The sequence below is a fragment of the Erpetoichthys calabaricus genome, chromosome 5, assembly GCF_900747795.2.
Source record: "Erpetoichthys calabaricus chromosome 5, fErpCal1.3, whole genome shotgun sequence".
NCBI lineage: Eukaryota > Metazoa > Chordata > Cladistia > Polypteriformes > Polypteridae > Erpetoichthys > Erpetoichthys calabaricus.
In genome coordinates, this window is record NC_041398.2 from 142,756,413 (window position 1) to 142,782,882 (window position 26,470).

Genomic DNA, 26,470 nt, shown 5'->3' on the forward strand with positions numbered 1-26,470 from the left:
GGACTTCGTATACTTAAAATACAGAGAATATGAAACAGATACTTGGACTGGATACTTCTACATTATTCACCCACATTTGAATATTTGATTTTTGAATATGATTAGGAAGTTCAATTAAAAATGAAGGCTGTGAGTACTATCGTTTATCACCCATGTTAATTATTCAACATGTTAAACATGTTCAGCTCCTGCAATTACTCACTTTTAAAAAACTAGAATGAGAGGATCAAGTAATATGTACAATAGAATAACAACAACAACATTTATTTATATAGCACATTTTCATACAAATAATGTAGCTCAAAGTGCTTTACATGATGAAGAAAGAGAAAAAAGACAAAGTAAGAATTAAAATAAAAGAACACTAATTAACATAGAATAAAAGTAAGGTCCAATGGCCAGGGAGGACAGAAAAAACAAAAAAACTCCAGATGGCTGGAGAAAAAATAAAATCTGCAGGGGTTCCAGGCCATGAGACCGCCCAGCCCCCTCTAGGCACTATACCTAACATAAATGATCAGTCATAAAACAACAAATGGTGTGTTACATTTAAAATGTTGGATTTACTGAACCAAAAACAAAAGCTATGAGCTAGAAGATTATTTTTTTTTCTTAGCAGCTCAACTATAACAAAAGCAAAAACAACCAACACTTTGTTGTCTCATTCTATACCTTGGGAGACAAAAAAACAGACATTATATATGCTCTATATTACTAAACCACAGTTGTATAATTATATGCATGGACGCAGGACGCACCGAGGCGCAAGTGCACAGCGCCTCAGCGCCCCAGAGTCAAACCCAACGGCTTCCCAGAGTTAGTAGGTGGCGCCCAAACAACACAACCTGTAAACTAAACTTGCTCTAATCCACTGTGCCAGCAGTCAGTGTGGCATATTTGAATCACATAATAGTAATTCAGTACTAAGAGTAAGTTGAATTATGATTCCTAACAGTAAACGAGTTCTACTTAACGACACAGCCACAGAAAAACAAAAACGAGACCGCATGGATAAAAACAATAAACGGAGGCTCCTACAACATGCTTCAGAAACACCAGAAGCAAAGAAGTCACGGCTCCAAAAAGAAAGAGCTCACCTAACGGAAATACAAAAACGAGCCCGTATGGATAAAAACAATGAACGAAGACGCCTACAACACGCCTCTGAAACAGCAGAAGCAAAGGAGTCACAGCTCCAAAAAGAAAGAGCTCAAGGATTAGAAATACAAAAATGAGCCCGTACGGATAAAAACAATCAACGAAGGCGCCTACAACACGCTTCTGAAACACCAGATGCAAAAAAGGCACGGATCCAAAAAGAAACCGCTCAGGTATCATATAGGCGTGCAAACAAGACAACAGAACATACCAATTGGTTGTTGCAACTAGGAAATGGAAAACTTACCAATGTGTTTGAACTTCACCCAGATATTATTCAAATTCCTCACACCTTTATCTGCGACGACTTGGTAACAGAGGTTTTTGGTTAAGCAATATCATTAGACCAGACACCACTTTTGACGCACCGGGCTATATTATGTCCAAAGAATATTGACGTTGATCACATAAATAACCAAGTGATTGCATTACTTCCTGGAGAAAGACGCGTCTTTCTAAGTACTAACAGTGTTGATTCTAAAGACGAAACTGAGCATCTTCATTTCCCATTAGAATATTTAAACACTATTAACCCGGCCGGATTACCACAATACAATCTTAACCTTAAAGTAGGGACAATAGTCATGCTATTAAGATACCTTAATACTAAACCAGGTTTATGCAATGGTACACGGTTAGTCGTGAACACCATGACAGAAAATGTTATTGAGACACAAGTGCTTACGGGATCCCATACTACCAATACTGTTTTAATTCCCAGAATTGACCTTACAAGTTCTAACCTGGAATTACCCTTTAAACTAAAATGATGGCAGTTTCCATTAAGGATGCATTTGCCATGACAATCAACAAATCCCAAGGACAAACTATGGACAAAGTAGACATTTACCTATCTGAGCCTGTATTTGCACATGGACAACTTTATGTTACCTTTTCAAGAGTTTTAAAGGTTTTAACTACTACATACCAGGGAGAACTAATTCAAGGACAGCAAACCATCTTTACTCAAAATGTTGTTTATAAAGAGATATTTGATTAACTATTTTGAATTTACCATTTTATGAATGTTTTGTTTCCAATTTACTTCATTTAAACCTTTCCACTCCGATATTGTTTTTACTTATAAGTTCAACAACTCAAAGACATTTTGGATTTAAATGATATAACAATTAAAATTCAATTTTAGTTTTAATAAATTGGATAATTTTAGTACAAATATATTTATTTCATTAAATGAAAACTTTACCAGGACGCTCCCATCCTCCATCATTTTTCATTCCTCCAAAGATCGGAGGGAATAGAAACTGATTGCCATTCTTGCATTTGGGATTCTTTAGAGAATCGGGGGTTCACTGATTTTATCATGGCACACAGTTTTCACAGACATTTCTGCAATCACTTTTACTCTTAAGGAGTATCTTTTGCTAACGGTGTAGAAAGTTTGGTGTAGCAATTTTATGACTGCAGATCTCAATACTGACTCAAATTGTGACCTTGATTGCCCCCATAACTTGTTCCTCCTAAAAAAATAACATTTTTCATACATTATGATGAAATATTAAATAAAGCATTGTGATGACTGGGTTGCCTGAAGCTGGCATAACGTCCATGAACCTGAACATCAATAGTCATGGCTGGGATGCTAGGGCAATGATGACACATAACAACAAAGGCCTATGCAAATATGCTTTGTGTATATTGTTCTAATCAACAGGCAAGTGTCCAAAATAAAGTGTTGTGCAATAAATAAGTGTTCGATAAAAACAGTGTTTGTGAGAAAAATGCAATAAATAATCCATTAATACCAAGAACAGAATTAGTCTTTTTTACAAGCCTCAGTGTTGCTCTCTGTCCCCCTCTCATCTCATCCCGCTCATCTATCTCCCAGGTATATTCAGCAGGGATGAGAAACTGGTGAATGCAGTCCTCTTTCATCTCATTCCCTGGTCATGTTCCACTGCCATCCACTGGGACATGCTGAGCCTGATTCCCTCAACCTGCCACCATCCCTCAACCTGCCACCATCCCTCAGCACCTATAGGACCCCTGGATTATTCGATCGCTCATGCTCTCTGCTGTTTAGCAGGAGTGATCCAAGTTGTTCTTGACCACCACTCACTCAGCTCCATCGCAGGGTTTCCACCACTACTTCACCACCTTCTTTCTCACTTGTTCACAAAGTCAAAGAAATGGTGTTCTCCTCAAAAGAGGTAGTTTAAGGTAACCTTTTAAGTAAGGGCAGTCATGACCAGTGTTTATTTAGATGCTCATTTTGGTACATAATATTACATCTGATCTGAAAACTAAAACTTTTAAAACATCTCTTCAACCCAATACCCTCAAAGACACCATCTACAGATCAAAGACACCATCTACAGAGACTGGTTTGGGAATGAAGATGAGGGTGCTAAAAGAAGTGTCAGCAAGTTTTAAACTGATTTAAGATGGAGTTATCGATTATGCAGAAAATACAACTACAGTAGTTTTCCTATGAACAAAGTCAAAAAAGGGAAAAGGTAAAAAAGCCCCCAATAACACATGTAATAGTAGTAATAACATGTATTATGAGTCAAACAAAAAAAATATTTAATAGTGTAATGTTATGTAACACTCCTTATTTATACAGGAACTTTAGAAATGTAAAAGTCAGCAGTCTTCTCTTGTAGCAACCAGAGTCGGGAATTACAAAAACTAAACTGCTGGATTACAAGTAATATTTCCAGAGAAGATTCTAAACTAGTTAGGCTTTCACTAGAGTGATTTCCAGCTGCTATCGAACCACTAGCTACTCCTCACTGGAAGCAGTCAGAGAAAAAGGGGAATAATAAATGAAGGACTTAAACAAAAAAATCTCTTTACACTTAGAGTGCCTTATATCTCAGAATCACCTTTGTCTATACCAATAAGATTAAATGTGTTAGGAGAATATTATAAAATTTCCAGATTCAAAATTAATTTGAGTAAAAGCATGCTTTCTCAAGTGAATTCTCTGGTATGTCAGGCCAGGTAGGATAACTGGATTGCATCAAAACAGTTTAAAATGTGGCAATATCTATTAAAATGAAACATAAAGGGCTCTTTAAACACTATAATGGAAAGCATTAAACAAGATGTTAACAGATGAACCACATTCCATCTTACTTCAGCCAGGATAATCAATATTGTCAAAATGAAAATCCTCCTAAACCTCCTGTATGTCTTTCTGAGCACCCTCATATACAAATCCACCTTAAACAAGTTAGACTTAATTGTAACCTCATTTATATGGAATGCAAAATACCCACACATTAAAAAGACAAAGGTTTTGTATTTTTCTCTTTTTTAAAAAAAACAAAAAAAAAAAAACTTTGTTGTTTGAATATAAATTCATTTGTTGTATAAGTTTAACATTGATTGTATGCAATGTTATTTTCTTCAAATAAATAAAAAAAAAAAAATTAAAAAACGTAAATCTAAAGATCTAATGCAGAAGGCATCCTGGTACTACCTACAATTCAATTCTAATATTAGGCTACAAAATTTTACATAGTAAAGCAATAGAAATTGGTAGAAATCATCAGTTTTATATCTACTAAGCTAGCAATGGAAGGGTAATTGTAATTGAAATCTTCTTTTCTGTATATAGCAAGCCAGTGGTTCAAAATTTCCTAAAGATATGAAACCAATGTACAACACAATGCAAAGCTCTAATCTGTTGCCTCTGTATATAATAATTACTTATTTTAGCCTTCTTTATGCATCTGTACATAATAATTACTTATTTCAGCTTTCTTTAACCTATGCAGTATTCAATCTATTATGTTATGTGTTGCATTGAGAGATTTCTGTATTGAAAATGCATTTTCATTTATTGGACCAGGTTCTAAATTTAATCATTCAGGGACACACTTTACTTCTATATACAAATCAGAAACTTAGTTGAAAGCAACCTGCCCAACTTTCTTCTGTATGTACAGTATCCTTGAAGTGATATTGGCTAGTGTAGACAAAGGGCTAAACAACATATTCAGAGTATATCAAAGCATTAAAAATAAAAAAAACACTACCCCTTAATGAAATTACCCTCTAATACAAATTTCCAAAAAGGAACGGAATTCAAAAATTCAAAAATACATTGTACTCTCTACAGTTCAATATGTGCCAAGCATACCCTACTTCACGTAAAAAAATGTTCAACAATCACATGCATCTCATGTAAAAGTGTCTAAAACAGGGGCAAACAATTGCATCAGTCAGTCACATGCTTTGGGAAATGTCCTGCACAAAATATTTTTGGCAACTTTTGCATATCTCTCTGAGAGCCTTGGATTTAAAATCACTTCTAACATCTTAAAGGAAATATTTGGAGTAATACCAGAGGAGATAAAACATGTTATGAAAAATTAGATGAAATATCTTACACCATACCTTTTGCATGGAGATGTATTTTTCTCGACTGGATTAATCTCAAATGATCCCAAATTGGAAAAAATCTAATATTTTGTAAGAGGAATTGCTTTGAATTTTTCCATAACTTGGCAACAATTCATTAACGCAATTCTAAACTAAACTTGCCAGGCCTGTGCTCAACTTTTTGTTGTACAGTACTTGTTGTTTAATCCTATACAAAGAACCAGGGCTCTATTGTCATATAGCTCACTTATTCAAGTGGAGGTTGAACACAACATTTCGTGAATTAATATTGTACTTGCATTGTGATTTTCATTTGTTCGACTGAGCAGTGTTCCGAGATATTTTGTTTCAAAATAAAAGGAATTACATAAAAAAGCCAATGCACTTAGCCACAGAGCTAAGTGCACCAAATTATTAATGAGTGTTTTCCTTTATCTATTGAATTGTGTTTTGTCCATGAAAGGCTAAAGTTACCCAGAACTGCTACACCAAAAGCAAAGTGATTTTTATTACTTTTCACAATGTTTTGTAGTGGTGACAGAAAAAATGAGGATGTGGACCTCAGCAGCCAGCAAAGTAAAACTATCTGTTCCATCAGCTATTTTAGCTAAGCCTCACAACCACAAAGCATTGCCTCATGCTATATGCCCCCTATCATCACCCTCCTCTTCCTTTTGTCCAACAGACATCTGGTTTGACAGTCACAAATCTACTTGAGCTAGTCCGGTGATTCCCTTCAAAAATCTCTATAGTTCGTTCTGCAATAATGTAGATATTTTTTAACAGAAACATAGTGCTATTTCTTAATGTTTCAAATAACATTAATTCTCCCCATTCCATTTAAAGGTGCATGAATTTAAAACAAAAATTAAATTTGTCAGATACTCTACTCATTGAGATATTTCACTACTGCAGTGGTAGTTCATTGGTAGTTCATAAGATCATATGTGTCTAGCTAGCACAGCCTGTACCAATTACTATACTGTAAACCATGCCAAGGGTAAACATTGCATTACTATCCTATTTAAAATCCAATATATCTGTGTCTACTGCAGAAAGTCCATCATTGAGCTCACTTTCAGGAACTCATACAACACTTTTTTTTCCCTTTTAGACCAACTCAGTAATTGTTGAAATGGAGACTCCGGATCAACAGCTGAAACAAAAACAAGCAGGAACTTATCAAATCCATTGGATACAACATTAATGACAAAGCATCTTTAGCTGACACCCCTTTATCAATAAGGTTTTAGACCACATCATTAAACACAAACTTACCAAGCTGATAAATACATGAATGTCAGGAAAAAAATCCTTACAAATATCCCTTTGACTCTTTAGCTGTTCATGTATTTTTCAACAGAAAGTATTGTATATGCTTCTCTGTGTTCCATAATACTTAGAATTAGTGAGTTACTGCACTGGACCTTTCCTGCCACCTAAGCAAGAAATCACTCAATCATGCCATACATATTGCTCAGGCATGTTCTTTTTCACCAGCCTGTTGAATTATTTTCAACTTATCTTCATTGCCTTTGATATTTTAGATTCTAGGGGAAAAGCTGGGCACATTTCTGCCTAATTTAATTTAGCAGTATAGTACATAAACAAAATTTTGGCAGAGATGCTCCAAACGATTGGCCGCTTATCTAAATATGCAAATTTTCAGTAAAAAGACTCGATCGTTGATCAGTAAATTGACAGATCACAAAAACCGATTATTTCAGCCCCTGCTATTCTAGACTTTGCAGTAATTTAGTTTCAGTGCTCCTTTACACAAGGTATTATGGTAAATGAGCTAGTGCACTTTTTTTTTTTTTTTTTTTGCAGTGAAGTCCCATAGTGTAAACAAAGCAAGTCAAAGGTTGTTTTACAAGAGATCAAGAGGCAATTAGAGTATTAGGGTTTTTTGTTAAAGAAAGTGGAGTAGTAAACTGAGAAAAAGGAATCAGAGAAGTCATCCTGTGCAATTAAACAAACAGCAAGAAAAGCTACTTTAATGAATTCAGACCTTTTTATTTTGCCACTTATTTAAAACAGATACCGTTTGAGTTTTGACAGTGTGTTTGTTTAAAGTGCCTCAACTTTTCAATTGGATATAGAAAGGATAAAGACAAATTTGAAATTGCTGCTTAGTTAGCAATAGTCTTGTTAGCATAAAAGCAAAATTTCTTTTACTTATAATCCTTTTAAGCACGTATTCTTGTGTCTTCTTGTCTTACTGTGTTTATTATTTGTTGCTGTGTGTCATACAGTATAAGCTTTGGTAAAAAAAATGAGTACTGCATTATTAAAATGGAAATCCATATTTATAATTACACCACAAGAATTATTAATGTTTAGCAGATGCACTGAAGAAAAATAAAAGAGAAATTGTGAAAACTACTTTTAAAAAAAAGTCTTGCTAAGATTACAGGAAAAAATTAACAATATGACAGCCTGTAATTATGATAAGCATTTTATTTTCTTTTATGCCATATGCATTATGGATAAACATTTTTGTACACATTTTATTAGTATGCATTTTAAGGAAATTTTTATTTATTTCAGTATTTTCATGGTCACTGAGCAATAGCCAAGAAAATGTCATTTTGTTAGTAAAAAGTGAATAGTTAACATCTGTGGTGTATAGTTTAAAATACACTGTAATATACAATATAAGGCTTCTATGTATCTGGTTAGGAAAATGCTAAATTTGTGCTTCACAATGTAAGGCAATTCTTGGTTTGCTGTAGTTTTGGGCATACTGTAGAAGCTTAAAATGAGATGTGTGCTACAAAGAGATAAGCATATTGGAAATCAATTGGAGCAATGTTGCCATACCATATGATTCAAAAGAGTCCTGTAAAAGGCACAAATTACATTAAACACTGAAGCAGTGGCGGTTGGTAATCTGGGGCAACCCCACACCCAAATATTAAAAAAAAAAACCTCTAATTAATTAGGTAATGTGAAATAATCATGAAATAAATGTGTTTATTTGCACAAAAAGCCTGATGTTAGTACATGTCAACATCCATTAAAAATTGGTTCTGACTTGTATTTGTTTAATTTCTGTGTGAATACCTATATTTCCTGAGTGCAGGAGACTGGCTAAATCAGAGTCTATGTAAGTCTTTGATCTTCTGGCAAGCAGGTGACCTGAAGCTGCTCTTTTGGTAGTTTTCATATTTTTCTGGGGACGCAACTCTCTGTTCCACGGACTCCCACGTTTATTGGCAGTGAATTAGTGCTGTTTTAGGTTTTTTTTAATCTAATGTGATTGGACAATCGAAGACTATTTCATGGTCACGTCAATGGTTCATAGTTCACATCCACCATTAACATAACTAAAGAAAAAAAAGAAGATAAAGGAGCTTGTACTAGACCGATCTGAGTTTAGAATTCAGCAGCAGACAAGTGATCATGGACAAGCTTACACATTGACTTTTTCCATTCTCTTGTTATGACAAACTTTGTTGTGTAATTGGATATGGTGTAGGTAATGCCTTTTTCTTACTTTTCCTGTTTGCTGTTTCAAAGCGTCTGTACCGAAGCGCTGGGGACAACAATGGGGGTACGAGACCTAAAACATCTTTCTGATAAACGCAAGTGGCATGAAAGTAGCCGCAGTCATCTAGACTAGTGTTTTTCAACCAGTGTGCCGCAGCACAGTCCTGTACTGTGAGAGCTAACCACTTGTACAGTGGAAATAATAGTGTAAGTGTACTTGAGTCTGAAGGTGAGAGGGACAACCTCCTTGGGTGGTTGAGACCTGTCTGAGGAAGGCAGGACTACCTGGAGAAGCTGGCATAAAAGCTGTTCCGTCATGACTGTGTTGCAGACATAGCACTTTGAGGACTTCCGATGCGTTCCCAGTCTGCCTGGGTGTATCTCCCAGGACCAGTGGATAGTGAGCATATGATTTGCCTGTGAGGCACAGAGGGGTGGGTAAAGGGATGAAGCAGCTGGGAGATGCCAGCAAAGTGTTCACTAAGTAATGTGTCAGTGACCGCTAATTTTTGAACTCACAGCTGCTTTTTTACCGGCTTCTCTGGTAGTACCCGCCCTTTCGGGCAGTTGAGCACATATATATGAAATATATATTGTACATGTTTGTGGTTACTAAGGTAGTGATGTGCCCGAGAATGTTTTTGGTAACAAAACGTGTGCCACCAAAGAATAAAAGGTTGGGAAACACTGATCTAGACAATAGCATGAGGCTAAAGTTTTTTGACAGGCTTAGTGAAATGACTTAGTTTAATAAGGAAGTAACTGAGAAATTTTCAGGCCTTAAGGAAATGAGGGCAAAATATATGTTCAAGGCATCCTGATTTTAAAAGACAGGATAAGATTTAGGTTGGACTTGTCCTGCTGGTGTAGTTTAACACAGGTCGTGTTTGTGGGGGGAGGATGGGGGGTTATGCAAACTTGCATAGGACTGGGCAGACTGGCAGCAAAGTGTAGAATAAAATTAGGGTGGGAATGACTTTGTGGGTGTGGTAGATGATAAACTGAGATACAATACTTGAGAAAAATCAGAAGACTAGTGATTGTATGATGTAGATTTATGGAATACAGAAGAAATGACCAAGGACTGGGCACAATATTAGTAGAGGCAGAATATGATTTGGATTGGACTTATATTATGGATGTGTTCTAGGACAGATAGAAGCCCGTGTTATTGGAAGATTACAGACATGCAGACATTATGATGCATGTTCTGGCAGAACGAGGAACTGGGAAAGTTGGCAGAGGATTGGGCAATTTAGACACGGGTGTAGTATAAAATTTGGGTGGCAGGTGCACCTGTTCCTTCCACATCTATAGGGCAAGTTACGGGAAGAATAAGAGGACTGTGGATGTCACGGATTGAGGTTTTGGAGCACTGAAGAAATGGGAAAGCCAGCATCACATTGGGCAGCATGGTGAAACTTGTATAATACATTTTAGCCTGGATTTGTCCTATGGGCCTAGTACTTGACAAGCTAAGATGTGCAATGACACAATGATGAGGACCATAAGAGCATGTGGAATGACCAGATAGACAGATATGAAAGGCAGTATATAACAGATAGGTGTGAAAGGCACTATAAAATAGATAAGTGTTGCTTCTGTTTGCCCAGCCCCGCCAAAAATATGTGCAACTGATTTTTTTCATCAGCTGCCACGGCTCTGAAGTAAGGGGTACTAACTGTACTAATAGGTTTACAGAAGGACATTTGGTCCCATTGCAATACCATGACATTAACCTTGGTTATGCTATGATTTCCTGGCACAACAAAGCACATAAATGGGTGTAGGCCACATAAAATAATCAGACCAGCCCTGAACACAAGTATGGCTCGCCAAGGTAGGACTCACCAAATGTAGCCTAACCCAAAATTTCAACAGGCAAGTGTCAGCCTTCACAAGCCCAAGTGAGGCACAAGTGTTTAAAGTTGAAAAATACTAAGAAATAATATTACAGGAGGAAGGTGGATCATCATTAAATCTAAGGTTAACAATATTTTAAAGAAAAGCAAGGCCATGCATGAGAAAACATGCAAAAATTGTTTTGCCCTAAATGGCAAAACCTAAAGGTGAACAAAACCAAGAAAACAAATAAAATAGTAGTAAGAAAGATAGCTGAGGTCAAAATCGAGGAAATCCACAAAGATCAAAATGATAAAATATAAAGATATATCACAATCACAATGTCTCATTTTATACAGATAGGGCGAACCCCAGCTATATTATCAAATGGTCACGGCTCCTTAGCCTGAACTTTAAGGAAGCCATATGAATAATTAAAACTAAAATATCTCCAATTAATATTATACTAACAATTAACATAATACACAATAGTAGAAACACAAATAAGCACAATGTTAATAAAAACCATGTAACATAAATACAAAAAAGACAAAACTAATAAAAAGTATTCAAAAGACAACAAAAATATTACATTAAAGTAAACTGCTTGAACTGGGGACAAAGCCTTGGGCAAACCATAGCTGGTTATGTTACCCAAGTGTCTAACTAAACTACTAACATTTATATCTTCATATAAATGACTCTGATTCCTGTGGTGCTCCAAAAAAAAAAAAAAGATTGATGAGTTCAGGAAGTGTTCATATTAACTGCTTCATCTGAGGAAACTACGAGACAGCAAAAGACTAACCATTATTAACAGAATAAGTTATTGAGCACACAGATCCAGTAATCACTTGTTACTAAGCATGGTGCATTCACACACATGGACAACGAAGATTCTTCTATCAACCTGAAAGAGCATTTGGTCTGTGAATTGGTAAAAAACTTCAGTGTAAACACAAGGAGAAGAAATACAGTGGCTTGTGAAGAAGTCATATATAACTTGCAAGGGAAAAAAGGGCACACGCATAGAAGATATTATACAGTCTGAGGGCAAATGACTTGTTTAATGTTTACCTTAATGCCACTTCTAAAAAGTGTGGTATTAATTATTGTAATGAAAAAGCTACTAAAACCAACCAAATGAAGCTCTTTTTGCCATGCAGAATACTAAGCAGTTGAAATGTTCTGTTTCTAACTTTTGTTACAGTAGTCAGGGTGAAATTAACTTTCACCCCCTGATTCCTTGTCTAGGTCCACCTCATTACAGATTTAGTTTAATTCCAATCACAGCAGTACGACAAACAAGGAAGTCAGCAATGAAAGGTGTAATATTAAATAAATATTTGTTGACCTCCATAATTCTGTAATGTTCTTTCATTTTGTTTATATAAATGACAACTTGAAGCCTACACAAACTATTTTCTTGAATGTCTTATTCTGGACTTGCCCAAAAGCAATGTAAGCAGTAAGCTGTATAAACTTGAATGCTTATTTGATTTAAGCATATCAGGTGATATGTATTTGTGTAATGAGGGAGGGTGTGGCTTAAGGAGACCAACACCCTATATCAAGGTGTGCATAATTATTAGGCAGCTGCTTTTCCCTAGGCAAAATGGGCCAAAAAAGAGATTTAACTGACTCTGAAAAGTCAAAAATTGTAAAAAGTCTTTCAGAGGGTTGTAGCACTCTCCAAATTGCTAAGATATTGGGGCATGATCATAGAACCATTAAGCGTTTTGTTGCAAATAGTCAACAGAGTTGCAAGAAACGTGTTGAAAAAAAAAGATGTAAATTAACTGCCACAGATTTGAGAAGAATCGAACGTGAAGCAACTAGGAACCCGTTATCCTCTAGTGCTGTCACATTCCAGAACTGCAACCTACCTGTAGTGCCTAGAAGTACAAGGTGTTCAGTGCTCAGAGACATGGCCAAGGTAAGGAAAGCTGAAACCTGACCACCACTGAACAATAGGCTACACATAAACTGAAACGTCAAGACTGGGCCAAGGAGTATCTGAAGACAGATTTTTCAAAGGTTTTATGGATTGATGAGATGAGAGTGACTCTTGACGGAGCAGATGGATAGGCCTATGGCTGGATCAATAATGGGCACAGAGCTCCACTTCAACTCAAAACGCCAGCAAGGAGGAGGTGGGGTACTGGTATGGGCTGGTATTATTAAAGATGAGCTAGTTGGACCTTTTTGGGTTGAAGATGGACTCAAATTCTACTCCCAACCTACTGCCAGTTTTTAGAAGACACTTTCTTCAAGCAGTGGTACAGGAAAAAGTCAGCATCTTTCTGCAGGACATGCTCCATCACATGCATCAAAGTACTCCACTGCGTGGCTAGCAAGTAAAGGCCTTAAAGATGACAGAATAATGACATGGCCCCCTTCTTCACCTGACCTAAACCCTATTGAGAACTTGTGGGCCCTTCTTAAACAAGGTGAAAACAGTACACCTCTCTGAACAGTGTCTGGGAGGCTGTGGTTGCTGCTGCACAAAAAGTTGATCGGCAACAGATCAAGAAACTAACATGTTCCATGAATGGAAGGCTTATTGTTGTTATTGAAAAGAAGGGTGGCTATATTGGTCACTGATTTTTTTTTTTTCATAACAGAAAATGTTTATTTGTAAATTATGTGTTGTTTGTTTATTATTCTCACTTTAACAGATGAAAATAAACAAGGGAGATTGGGAAAATGAAAGTTTTTGATTTAGCTGCATAATAATTCTGCACACTAATAGTTGCCTAATAATTGTGCACACACGTGTATTCCCCTGATAATGTTCACACTCACATTTCCTTTGCATAACATTCAGGTTTCAGGTTTATTAACATTTTGGACTGACTGATGGCATTGTATTTGTTTCATATTAAAATTAATTCCAAAAATACAAAAATACAACGTGCCTAATAATTGTGCACACAATATACATATACAGTGGAACCTCTGTTTGCGAGTAACTTGGATTACGAGTGTTTTGCAAGACGAGCAAAAATTTTTAATAAATTTTGACTTGATAAACGAGCGAGGACTTGCAGTACAAGTAGTATGTATACGCTTTGTCTGCTGAGCGTCATGTGATCACAACTGAGCTGATGGTTCTTCTCTCTCTCTCACTGCGGGATTGTGGGCAATCGTCTCCTATTCTCCATCTGAGTCGGCGTGCCTCACTCATATAGTCAACATCCGTATGAGCGTATACTGTTTACTGCAGCATTAGCATTGTGACTGTGTGTATGTGCGCGCACGCGTGTGTGTGCACGCGCGCACTCGTGTGTGCGTGTGTGTGCTGTGACATGCGAGTCCCCGTCTTGCACCCTAAAACACGAAGCTGAGTCTCAGTACTTTAGCAACACCATCTTTATTCAGCTTGAAACAGCAACAGCGCGGTATTTATTGTAGCGGGATCTGCAGGTTAATTTGTTTTATGTATTTTTACTTTATATTTTGTATTAATCATTTTTATATAAATAGTTTTGGGTTGTGGAACAAATCATCTGTGTTTCCATTATTTCTTATGGGGAAATTCATTTTGATATACGAGTGCTTTGGACTACGAGCATATTTCCGGAACGAATTATGCTCGCAAACCGAGGTTCCACTGTATATTATATATATACTAGTCATTTAGCCCGTTACAATAATGGGCGCTAGAACAGTAGTGCATAAACATTAGTAGGAACAGTCATTATGGGATGTTGTGTGTAGAATTCTGAGGAAAAAAATGAATTTAATCCATTTTGGAATAAGGCTGTAACATAACAAAATGTGGAAAAAGTGATGCACTGTGAATACTTTCTGGATGCACTGTACATCAGGGATTGGCTCTGAGCCCTTTCTTATTTGCAATGGTGATGGACAGGTTGACAGATGAAGTTAGACAGGAGTCCCTGTGGACTATGATGTTTGCTGATGACATTGTGATCTGAAACGATAGTAGGGAGCAGGTTGAGGAGACCCTGGAGAGGTGGAGATATGCTCTAGAGAGGAGAGGAATGAAGGTCAGTAGGAACAAGACAGAATACATTTGTGTAAATGAGAGGGAGGTCAGTGGAATGATGAGGATGCAGGGAGTAGAGTTGGCGAAGGTGGATGAGTTTAAATACTTGGGATCAACAGTACAGAGTAATGGGGATTGTGGAAGAGAGGTGAAAAAGAGAGTGCAGGCAGGGTGGAATGAGTGGAGAAGAGTGAAAGGGAAGGTCTACAGGACGGTAGTGAGACCAGCTATGTTATATGGTTTGGAGACGGTGGCATGGACCACAAAGCAGGAGACAGAGCTGGAGGTAACAGAATTAAAGATGCTAAGATTTGCACTGGGTGTGACGAGGATGGATAGGATTAGAAATGAGTACATTACAAGTTCAGCTCAAGTTGGACGGTTGGGAGACAAAGTCAGAGAGGCGAGATTGCGTTGGTTTGGATATGTACAGAGGAGAGATGCTGGGTATATTGGGAGATGGATGCTAAGGATAGAGCTGCCAGGGAAGAGGAAAAGAGGAAGGCCTAAGCGAAGGTTTATGGATATGGTGAGACAGGACATGCAGGTGATGGGTGTAACAGAGCAAGATGCAGAGGAGAGAAAGAGATGGAAAAAGACGATCCGCTGTGGCAACCCCTAACGGAAGCAGCCAAAAGAAGAAGAAGAAGGTGTTTGTCTATATAACTACTGTACATGTTATGATACTAAGGTTTCATTAGAATGGGCACAATTTGGTGTTGGTCTATTTCTGTATTATGAATGTTTAGTTGAAGACAATCACTTTCAAATACCTAGATACTCATTTAATAAAGTCTCCTTCAGTGCCAAACAATGTGCAAAACTGCTGTTCACAAATATGTTCAAAACATTCAAAAAGCCTATTTAAGTAAAAACTAAATTTATACAGTTATTAAAGAAATGATAAATTGATTAAAATATGCATTTTTGAGGGATTGGAGTGCTCAGACAGCCTGACAAAAAGTGTCAGAAGAAATTCTAGTAATAATTAGAAAACTGCAAATATAAAAAAGTACTTGAAGCACACCGGCATGGTGGCTCATAGTTCTTGAGCACAGGATTTACTTTTCTTACCCATACACTGTCTGTGAGGAGTATACATATTGTCCCAGTGTTCATGTGGGATTTGTCCAGGTATACGACATGCCCATATGATGGGTGCCTTGTGACAGAATGACACTTTGCCCAGGGCTCGTTCCGGACTTGTACTCTATGTTGCTGGGATAGGTTCTATCCACCTTTGAAATTGCATTAAAATAATCTGGTTAATAAATTAATAAATTGACTTTCTTGCAAGCCTGCTATACTGAAGCATTTGGTGAACTTGGCCTCATTATCTGGGTATAGCCATATATACTCTTTCTTTGTATAAATCAGCTCAGCAAACTAAATGCCCCAACACATGATGATAGGATTTCTTCTAGTAACAGGGTGAGCAACTTGTAAACGGCACTGGCTAACACATTTTAGATAAAAAGGAACTGCTTGTAAACAGAGAAGACAGAACTAATTAACTGTAAAGATCTGTAATTACAGCTACTGTCCTACATCATGGCTCCATCAAAAAAGGAAATGGAGTCAAAGTGGTAATGAAATACATATCAACAAAGCTTAATGGAGCAAAGTAAACAAAATTACTTATTTATATTACATTTTCAGGTGTTCAAGCACATAAATGACATCAAACACCACAAATAAAAGAAAATGAATACGAAATAAAAAAACAAAAATAATAATACCGGTAATGGTAATAATCTGGTTGCATACAATCCATTTTGCAGCACAATGCATTTTTTGGCAAGAAAGAATTAATCCTACCAAATTAACACAAAAGTATTTCTCTACAGCAGATATACAGAGTACTTTAATTTATTGCATATCCTACCCATTCTGTAAAGAAAAAAGTGACTGCAATTTGCGGTCTAGTATGCTTTGATGCAGTAAAGTTAAACTTGAACATTGGCATTGCAACCTTTTTTTGTTACATTTTTTGCACTCTCTACACAGGCAGTTTTTGTTTAAATATTCCAAAATTAACATTTCATAAAGGAATGCTTTTAAAGCTAAGAATAATTTTATTCAAAAATTGTTTAACTCATCATGGAGCTTCTTGGGAGAAGAAGCATGAGCAATACCAGCATACTGGTATAATGAACATGGACATAGAAAATTCCATTATGAACCAGCTGAGTTTACTTACTAAGAAGAAAAAACCTTGTGCAACCAGACAGATCTGGTTACTCTACAGAAGAAACAAGGAACAATTACTAACATTTGAAAATATTCCTAGTACGCCTGTAATTATGTATTGAGAAATAGGATATGTGTAATTGAATTGCTTCTGTAATGGGAAGGCAATCAACAGAAATTTCTGTTTCAATATACTGCATGATACAATGATATAAATGCTTTATCAAGATAATCTGTGCTTCTTTCCGTTTTTACATTAGTTTGGATAAAGTACAAACAAAAGATAATTATTAAAGTTAATGGGTTTACAATGAGACATATAGGGATGGAAGGCTGCAGTTAGACAGTCTCATTAGTTCATTGAGGTACAAAAATGTTTACTATTTGATATAACAAAGAGGTGTCTGATTACATGATACCACTAGATGTTCCACATAAAACATAAAATATTTATTAATAATGACTTTGATTTAAATGCCCATATAGAAATCAATTTGACTATAACATAGATTATAATCGGACACAGAAATTATTTGCAAATAATTTAATCTTAATCTCTAAAAAAATAAATAATGCAATGGTGAATATTTTTTATTAAATCATCAAAAATGGTAATTATGTGTTAAATCTATGAACGCTACCTAAAACTTTCTGGAATTGTAAAGAGAAGCTCAGCAATCTCTCACCTCAATTGTTTTAAAAACTCCACATCTGAACTGTTGCTAATGAGCTTGACAAATTCTTCATAAGAGGGAGAGTAAGTGTAAGCCTTCTTAAGGCTCTCATTCATTTGTTCCCGGTGTTCTAGCTGGGCCAGCAGCATTCTGTTGATGTAGTCTGGATCACTAAGTACTTCAATAAGAGGCTTCAGCACTAGAATGAGAATAAAACCAAAAAGAAAATGTGACAAGTGAGCAGACAAAAATCAAGAGAATCTAGCAATGACACAAAATTACCTCCTCAGAATACACAATGTAACTTTAAAAACATAAGTGAATGGAAAAGTAGCTCAGATGCAATGTGGAGATGTTTTGTACAATAAACAGTCAAAAGAAAATTATTTCACTTTGGTTTAATAATAACCCATTCCAGCTTTAAACAGAAAAAAAATAGAAATAACCACTTGTATTGCTTATGCTGAATTATATTTCCATGCTTTTTCTATCGTTTGATGCTTCATCTACAGTGTGGAATTCCTTGTTTCTGGATGCTAGTACTTGTAATGTATACAGTACATCTCTCTTTCAAAGTTTGAATGAAGTGTTGACATTAAAATTTGCAAGAATTGTCACTTGATTTTTCCACAGGAAACTAACCGCCTATATAGTGGAATAAGTGAGAAAAAAATAAAGCTTGATGAAAGATTAGCTACAATATGGTTCAATTGACTTAAATATATTCTTCTAACGGCCTCCCAAAAATTAGGACATTTGTCCTAATTGTGATCATAATTAAAATGCCCTGGAAAGTGCTGTTACTTATGCTATAGCCACTATAATGTTGTGGAGGTGTGCCAACTAAGGCATGAATGGCACTACAGGACAAGGAGAATTACAAGGTACTGAAAAATAAGAAAAAAAGCCAGTTCCCCTCCTCCATTCCCAATGGTATGCATGCTAGGTTAAGTAGCTGCTAAGGACAAGTGCTCTGTCAAGGGTTGTTTCTTGCCTTGCCTCAATTTCAGGTGATCTGTCTCCACAAGACAGAATGTTATTCTATGTTATACATTTTAGTAAATACAATCAATGAAATGGTGCCAACAAAATAAAAAAGTATCATCAGGGTGAAGTACAGGATATAGTTTCAATGAGTGTTCGAGAAATAATTACTCCATTGGCATGGAGATAGGTAAAGGACATCGGGAGTTTTGTTTTAATGGCTTTTAACTAATCCACTCTGGCAGCCAGCAGTAATGGAGTCTTATACAGTCTGGCTGATAACCTGTTACAGGTTCAGATGGGAGACAACTTGAGAAATTCCAGGCTCTTAAAGGTTGAACTGGCATTCATGGCTGCTGGAGTACCTGCAGCCAATATTGGGGGGCTTCAGGTGTTCCAGAAACTGTTCCCCATCCAAGAAGCGACTAGGAGTGTCTTATCCAGAGAGGGTCGCTGTCTAGGGCTTAAAAGTCACTCCTGGCAAATACTCCTATGACTTTGGGGTCGGGAAGTAACCTAGACAAGAGCTGAACTGGCATGAGGAAAAGAGGAAACGGATTGGAGAAAAATGTATTTGAAGTACGGTGGTGGGCTGGCGCCCTACCCGGGGTTTGTTTCTTGCCTTGTGCCCTGTGTTGGCTGGGATTGGCTCCAGCAGACCCCGTGACCCTGTGTTCGGATTCAGCGGGTTGGAAAATGGATGGATGGATGGTATTGGAAGTAAGAGAGAAGTGTTTATTTTGTATATTTCAGAGAGAAAGATTATTGCTATTGAGAAAGGGGAAAGGCTTAATGTATAAAAATACTTTATTTGTGTGCTTTTGTTAATCCTCAAGATATTTTCCTTGCTCATGCTATTTATCTATAATAAAACCATGCTCTTCATACACTCCTTGACATTCCTTTTGGGTTCAGGAATAGCTAGAGAGAGCCCTCCATCCTCTAAAATCCCTTCAAGGGAAATTTTAATTAAGCATCTAGATCAATTATGCTTTAGTGTGTAATATTGTGGTAAGAACAACTATGATATTTAATGTACAGAAAAATAAAACATTTTAAATGTTAAGTACTTTCGTTCATTATTCCATCTATCTTTACGAACTAGCTTAATTTAAAGTCACAAAGGCTACGAACCTATCCCAGCAGCATTTGACATAACCCTAGACAGGGTGAGTGCATTGTAGAACACACTTATGCAGACACCTATACTTACTAATATGAGTCCAGTGCTAATACTACCAGTCTTCACTAATGATTGGAAACGTCTTTAGAATGTGGGAGAAAAATATGATTCAGGAAATTTTAAGAATGCCAACTCAGAAATTGATAAGGCCAGGATCTTAATTTTGTCATTTGGAGTAGTGAGCCAAATTCAGGCAACTTGGATAATCTTTTGTGATGCCCAGGTTGCCTGCAGCTGGCATTACCTCCTTGAACCCAGGACATTGATATCCATGAAACCGAGATGGACAAGGGTGAATGAGGACACAAAACAGCAAGGGTAGGTGCAAAATAGTGCAGTGCTTTTTTATTTTCAAACAAAGCAGTGTTCCAAAAACAAAGTGCAGTGCAAGTTCAATAAAAAAAATAATCTAATAAGTAGTTCGTAATAAAAACCAGTGCACTGGTGATAATTAAAAGCAGCAATAAATAAATTCCTTCAGATATAAAAATCCAAAAATAAAACCATGCAGACATCTGTTTTACTTTTCTTGCCTTTCCTGCCAGGACAGTGCATCTTTATCCCTCTATCTCCCCAGTTCACCTTAAGGGTCTTGCAGCCATATGGAGATGCCGACAGCTGCGGTCCCTTTCTCCATCTCTCATTCCAGCCCACTATCCTTTGGCGTCCCTCGGTACAGTCGCAGGTAGACCTCCTTCTTCCATACACCCACATCTGCATCTAGAGAATCCATGGGAATACACCATAGAGTAGTAAAAATCCACTGCTGAAGCACTGATCCTCTCACTCCCTCTCAAAGAAACCGACGGTGTACTTTGTCACCACCATGCTGGATCACACTCCGGAGTCTGCCTTTCTTGACCCTTCTTTTTTTCGAAAACCCTCCAACCCATTCAGACTCCCTTAATACTATTGTGGGCAAAGGTGCCTTTATAACAACACACTGAGTGCCAGTGAGGATATTGGTTCAACCAATCGTGCCTTCACATGCAAACATAAGTCATCCAGTCTCCTCATCAACCACTACAGGGCCAGCCAGCTTTCCTGCTGCATGCACCAACACCCACAGAGCTTGACTGCAATGTTTTTATTCTTAAAACTCCAATGCCACAAACCCCTAACATGCTCTACCACACCTCTGTGCCACAGAAATGCCCAAAACATTAATATTTATTTTCACATTTACTTAGCAATACATTTAAAATTAATTACAAGATAGATGCACAGAATCTATCCTGGAGGAGAACTGTCAAGCAGTCTATTTCGATATGCAAGTGATGACACTGATGTTTGTTTCAAGTGATTTTTTGTTCTTAACTACTCCATTGCATTTTTTTTCTTAGTAATACATTTAAAATTAATTACAAGATAGGTGCACAGAATCTATCCTGGAGAGGAACTGTCAAGCAGTCTATTTCGATTTACAAGTAATGACATTGATGTTTGTTAATTTTTTTCTTGATTCAGAATCACAATGCCAACTCTAAAGTGAAAATGAGGCAGGGTATCATTATTATTTGTTTATGTATCTGAACAGAAAAGAAAAAAATGAATGGTTAGTTTCATTTAGCCAGTTAGTTGGCTTTAAGGAAAATGCATTGCATCTGTACTGACATACTGTCAGTCTGTCTGTTGGTATATTTTCAAAATTATAATATTCTTCCACATGAAGAATGGAGACTGTTTAAGTATGCAGCAACTCTTAATGTCTGGTTATCCAAGAACAAAGATAAACATTAAACAATCAAGACTGGCTTTTGTTCATTCAAGTATATTAATATAATGACTATGTTTAGAATATTCATCGGAGCAAATCATATCAGGTATTGTATAGTGCATGCCGTCACTTATTTCCAGATTCAAGCACCCAGGAAGGCTGAAGTTCTGTAAGTTAACTAAAAGATGTCATTTCTGTTGTTAATAAACTTATATGCATATCTGGGAGCCACAGCAACCAACTAAAAATATAATGTGTTGACTGCTTAGGGAAAGTATGGTATGCAACCTGCATCATATCTACAGTATTTAAGATATTTTAAAGGAATTTTACAACACTCCATCTAACTAAAATCAACAATCCTAAATCTTTTTTGCCTAATAACAAAATCAAAGATTTTATACAAAAATACAGGAAAACTACAATAATTTACTGGTGTTTAATTACCTTTAGCAGCAACAACTTCAGCTAAAACGATCCTGAGGGTTCTTGAGTGGGCATCCTTCGTTGGGATTAGACAGAGGATAAGAAGACGTGAACATGTACGCAGAAACCTCAGCTCCTCCTGTCTGCTTTTCAAGCATGGGTGGAGTGGGAAAGGTTTTGGAGACTCCTCTTGTCTGAAAATGAAATGACAGTCGACGTTAAAATCATTATTATACAAAATCGGGTATTCTAGTTCTGTAGAGAGTAAACATGTCATAGATAGTTAGGTCATAGCCAGGATTAATCTTTAAACTAACAAATTTGGGACTACAAAGAAATTCATACTTTGACACAGTTTTAATTGACATTTTACAAAGCAGTACATGACATCCATATCTTGACTTTTCATTTGGAGTTCCTGAAAACTTATTTTCTTCTTTTTCTTCATTTATTGCACCTGCAATGTTGCGTATCACTATGGGCTTGGAGGTACATGAAGCCATTTTTGTCCTCTGTACATAAAGAAAGCCTAGATATAGGTCTACTAATTCATTATCAAGAAACATAATTTCACTGATATTTAGTCCATCATAAGAAAAATAATTAGCATTTTTTTAATCTAATTAATTTGAATTTTTGCCTGTTTTTTAGTTTATACAGACTGTGTTAAGAATGTGAAAACTTCATCTAAATAAATAGGTGCTTACTCATCTATTATTTTTATTAGTTTCTTGGTATTATAATAGTGAACAAAACACTAAAACATCGCCAGAAAATGAATGTAGTATGCCCTTAATGGAACTCCAACCCCAACCTATATTTGCCTATGTTGTAGGTATCACACCCACCCAATCCGTACATTTCTTTCAACTTTCATATCAACCAGGAAATAACCATGTCACCCACACTTAGCTTCTGATGAGCTGATAAGATGTAAAATAACTTAAAAGTAAAATATTAGATTCACTGTGTGAATGGCCACACCTTAAAAGAAATATAAGTAAATAAATAAACTTATGCAGAATTCAAATGCATCTGCTGCCATTATTCATATATAATGTGATTTTCCGGACACATTTTAAATTCTTGTAGTAGACAGCTCCAGATAAATAAAGTTGAAAAGAGATAAAAATCAATGGTAAAATGTTATCAGTTTGGTGATTTCCAATCCATTTTAAAGGTTCAATGTCTTTGGTAGTTACCAGGAGCAAGAGTTTCCCACATAACCCAAAGAGTGGACCAGTTAGTGGCAAGGTTCATACGGGAACAAATGATATTGGAAAGACAAGTGCATGTTCTCTGCAGAACAAATTTAGGGATCATGGAGACAAGATAAAGGCCAAGTCAAAAATCAGTAATTTTCTCTGAAATTTTTCCAGCACCAGTACAAATGCATGGATTAAGGCATGGTGTGAGCAACAAGATTTTACTTTTCTTAGCCACTGGAATGCCTTTTACCACAAACATTTCCTTTAATGACGAAATTAACTACATCTACAAGAGAAAGAGACCAACATTCTAGGAGCTAGAATCTTCAGGGAAGTTTGCAAACATTTAAACTAGATTGGAGAGACTGAGGAAGATACGCCAAAAAAAAAAAATCAACCCAACTTAAATAAAACTCATCAGAAAACATAAAAGTAACTTTCCTTTTTTGAAATGTTCACTTCTTAATGCAAATAGCATTAGAAATAAAATTGATGAACTAGAGGCCACAGTAATGATTTGGGACAATGATACTATAGGAATTACAGTGTCATAGCTAAATGAGGGCAATGGAGAGGAACATATTAATGGCATGCTTCAGGAGTGACAGACAAGGAAGGAAAGGTGGGGGTGTGATGCTGTATGTGAAAAATAATATCAGGCCCATATCTTCAAGACGGAAGAAGGAAATGCATCAGAATCACTGCGTGTTAAGCTAGTAAGAAAGAAAGAGTGAGATCTGGCTATTGGAGTATCTACAGGCTATCAGATTCTGATATGTTATGTTATTATTTAATCAAATAAGGTATATGTGCAACAAAGAGGATGTAGTGGTTTTCAAACATTGATTGGGAAGCTCCTATCAGGAAAACAATACAGGAAACTGAAATGGTGCAGATGGCAGATAACAGTTTTTTCACCCAGTTCGTCTCAAGTCCAACATGTGCTGACACCCTGTCTAGATCTCATCTTTTCAAACAATAAGGACAGAGTAAAAAGAACAGAAGTTACTGATACTTTAAGCAACAGTGATCACAACTTGGTCTTATTTGAGAAAATCTTTGAAAACACACAAATGTACACCAATACGAAGACATATCATGAGGAAAGCAGAATTTATGGGGATGAGGACATACAGTAGTTACAAAACACTAAATGGGAAAACAAAAACCCAGCAACTATAAATGACAGTTGGTGTCATTTCAGAGATCTTCTGATCCAGGCTCAAAATAAGTTCATTCTGAAAAGCAATTAAACAAAAATACTAAAAACATCAGCCAAAATTGATAAATAGGAGCGTTATTAAAAAGTAAAAATGACTGCACAAGAAAACTTAAAAACTCAAGATAATTTTTATGTAGTAGAATACCAGAAACTACAGTAAGAGATCAAAAAAAAGAAAAACATCAAATGAGAAACCAAAATAAAAATTGCTAGTGAAGCCAAAACATTAGTAAGCAATATTTTTAGTACTACTCCAGTAAAAAGACCATAAAAGACAATTTAACAAATTTAGGAACACCAATGGATAAATCACTGGAAATGCGAAGAAAATAGCAAATGAACTGAAAAAATATTTCACCCAAGTATTTATAAAGGAAGAAACAAATGGAATGCCTCATGCAAAATTAAAAACAAACTCTGAGTTCATAGATTCTAAATTAGAAGAAAAGATGTGCTTCAAGCCCTCAATACATTGGAGACTAATAAACCTCCCAGACCCGATTTGATTTTACCAATTGTACTAAAAGAAATTAAATATGTCATCTACAAACTCTTAAAAGGCATATTTCAGCAGTCTCTTCAGAAATGAGAAGGACTAAAAGTTGCAAATGTGACTCCAATCTTCAAGAAGGGAGACAAAATGGACCCTAGCAATTACAGACCAATTAGTCTTACTTCTATGTCATGCAAAATTATGGAAACTATAATAAGAAATAAATCAGAAAATTGCCAAAATAAAAATAATATTCTAAATAGCAGTCAGGATGGGTCTATGAGAGGAAGTTTCTGCTAAACCAATCTTTTGGAATTTTTGGAAATTAGAAATTAGAATAGTTGACAAAAACAAAGCATACAACATAATTTACCTAGATTTTCAAAAAGGATTTGATATGGTCCCACATCAAAGATTAACTCTGAAACTGGAAGCTGTAGGCATCAGAGATAACCTATAAAATAGGATCTCTAGTTGGTTAACCAGCAGGAAACAAAGAGTACAGATAAGAGGAGTATGCTCCACATCAGTGGAGTACCTCAGGAATCTGTCATTAGACCATTACTTTTTCTGAATTATATTAAAGGCTCCGATTCTGGTATAGTTAGTGAACTTGTGAAATTTGCAGACGACACTAAAACTGGATGGATAGAAGACACTGAGGAGGCAGCAAAAAAAATTCTTTGACATCTTGTAATTCACTTTCAGCTACATTGTTTGTATTAAAATGTAGGACATAAAGCACAGTATCAACAACAGCAAAAAATGTATTTATGATGCACTTCCGGAAAAGGTATGTTAAGCCATTACCAGGAAAATCATGCATTTCTTTTGCTTTTTACATTTGTGGTATACAAATGCCAAAAAATGTTCCCAATTAAGTAATGTACCATCAGAATACAAACTACCAGTCCAAAATGCCACTAATATTCTACACATGAATGATTAAATCCTTATTCCCAATGCAGTTTGACTTATTTTCTTCTCATCTTTGAATCATTTAAAGTGCATGAAAAAATATGTGCAAGAACAAACAGAAAGACAGAAAAAAACAGCATACCCAAATGTAATGAAAGAAATAAAAAAGGAAGAGAGAAGTAATAACACTATATACTGTATTTTTTACATGGACTGCCAGTATGTGTTTTGAATTTGCACACAGCTCAATACAGCACAGAGGTTACAAGTAAAGGCACTAGTGACTTTGTAGTTCATTGTTCACTGTTCAATGTTAAACGCTAATGTTAACAAAGAGAGCACGCCAGCAAAACGAATAGACCAAGTTAAACAGAAGATGCTGCTACTGCATCTGAGGGTTCATGGGCATTTCATATGGTTAGGCATCCCACATGTTACAGATTAATGGATTGGGAATCTGCCTTGATATCCATATATGTTACTCAGACTCCATGTGTGTGGTGGCTTCTATGACCATGAGAAAAAAGTGGTTTTATAATTTAAAAAAAATCATTAAAATTGAGGTCATTAAAATTGAGGGCGACACGGTGGCGCAGTG

General features: G+C 36.2%; 1 protein-coding gene across 1 annotated transcript in view; it reads right to left on the reverse strand.

Annotated features, from left to right (window-relative positions):
- snx25 (sorting nexin 25) overlaps positions 1 to 26,470 on the reverse strand; it is a 454,529-nt gene that overhangs the window by 190,096 nt on the left and 237,963 nt on the right. The window contains exons 4-5 of the mRNA XM_051928435.1: positions 22,053 to 22,225; positions 17,734 to 17,920 (exon numbers count right to left, since the gene is read on the reverse strand). Of these exons, the coding sequence (XP_051784395.1) occupies positions 17,734 to 17,920; positions 22,053 to 22,225 (360 nt within the window). The remainder of the gene's footprint in view (positions 1 to 17,733; positions 17,921 to 22,052; positions 22,226 to 26,470) is intronic.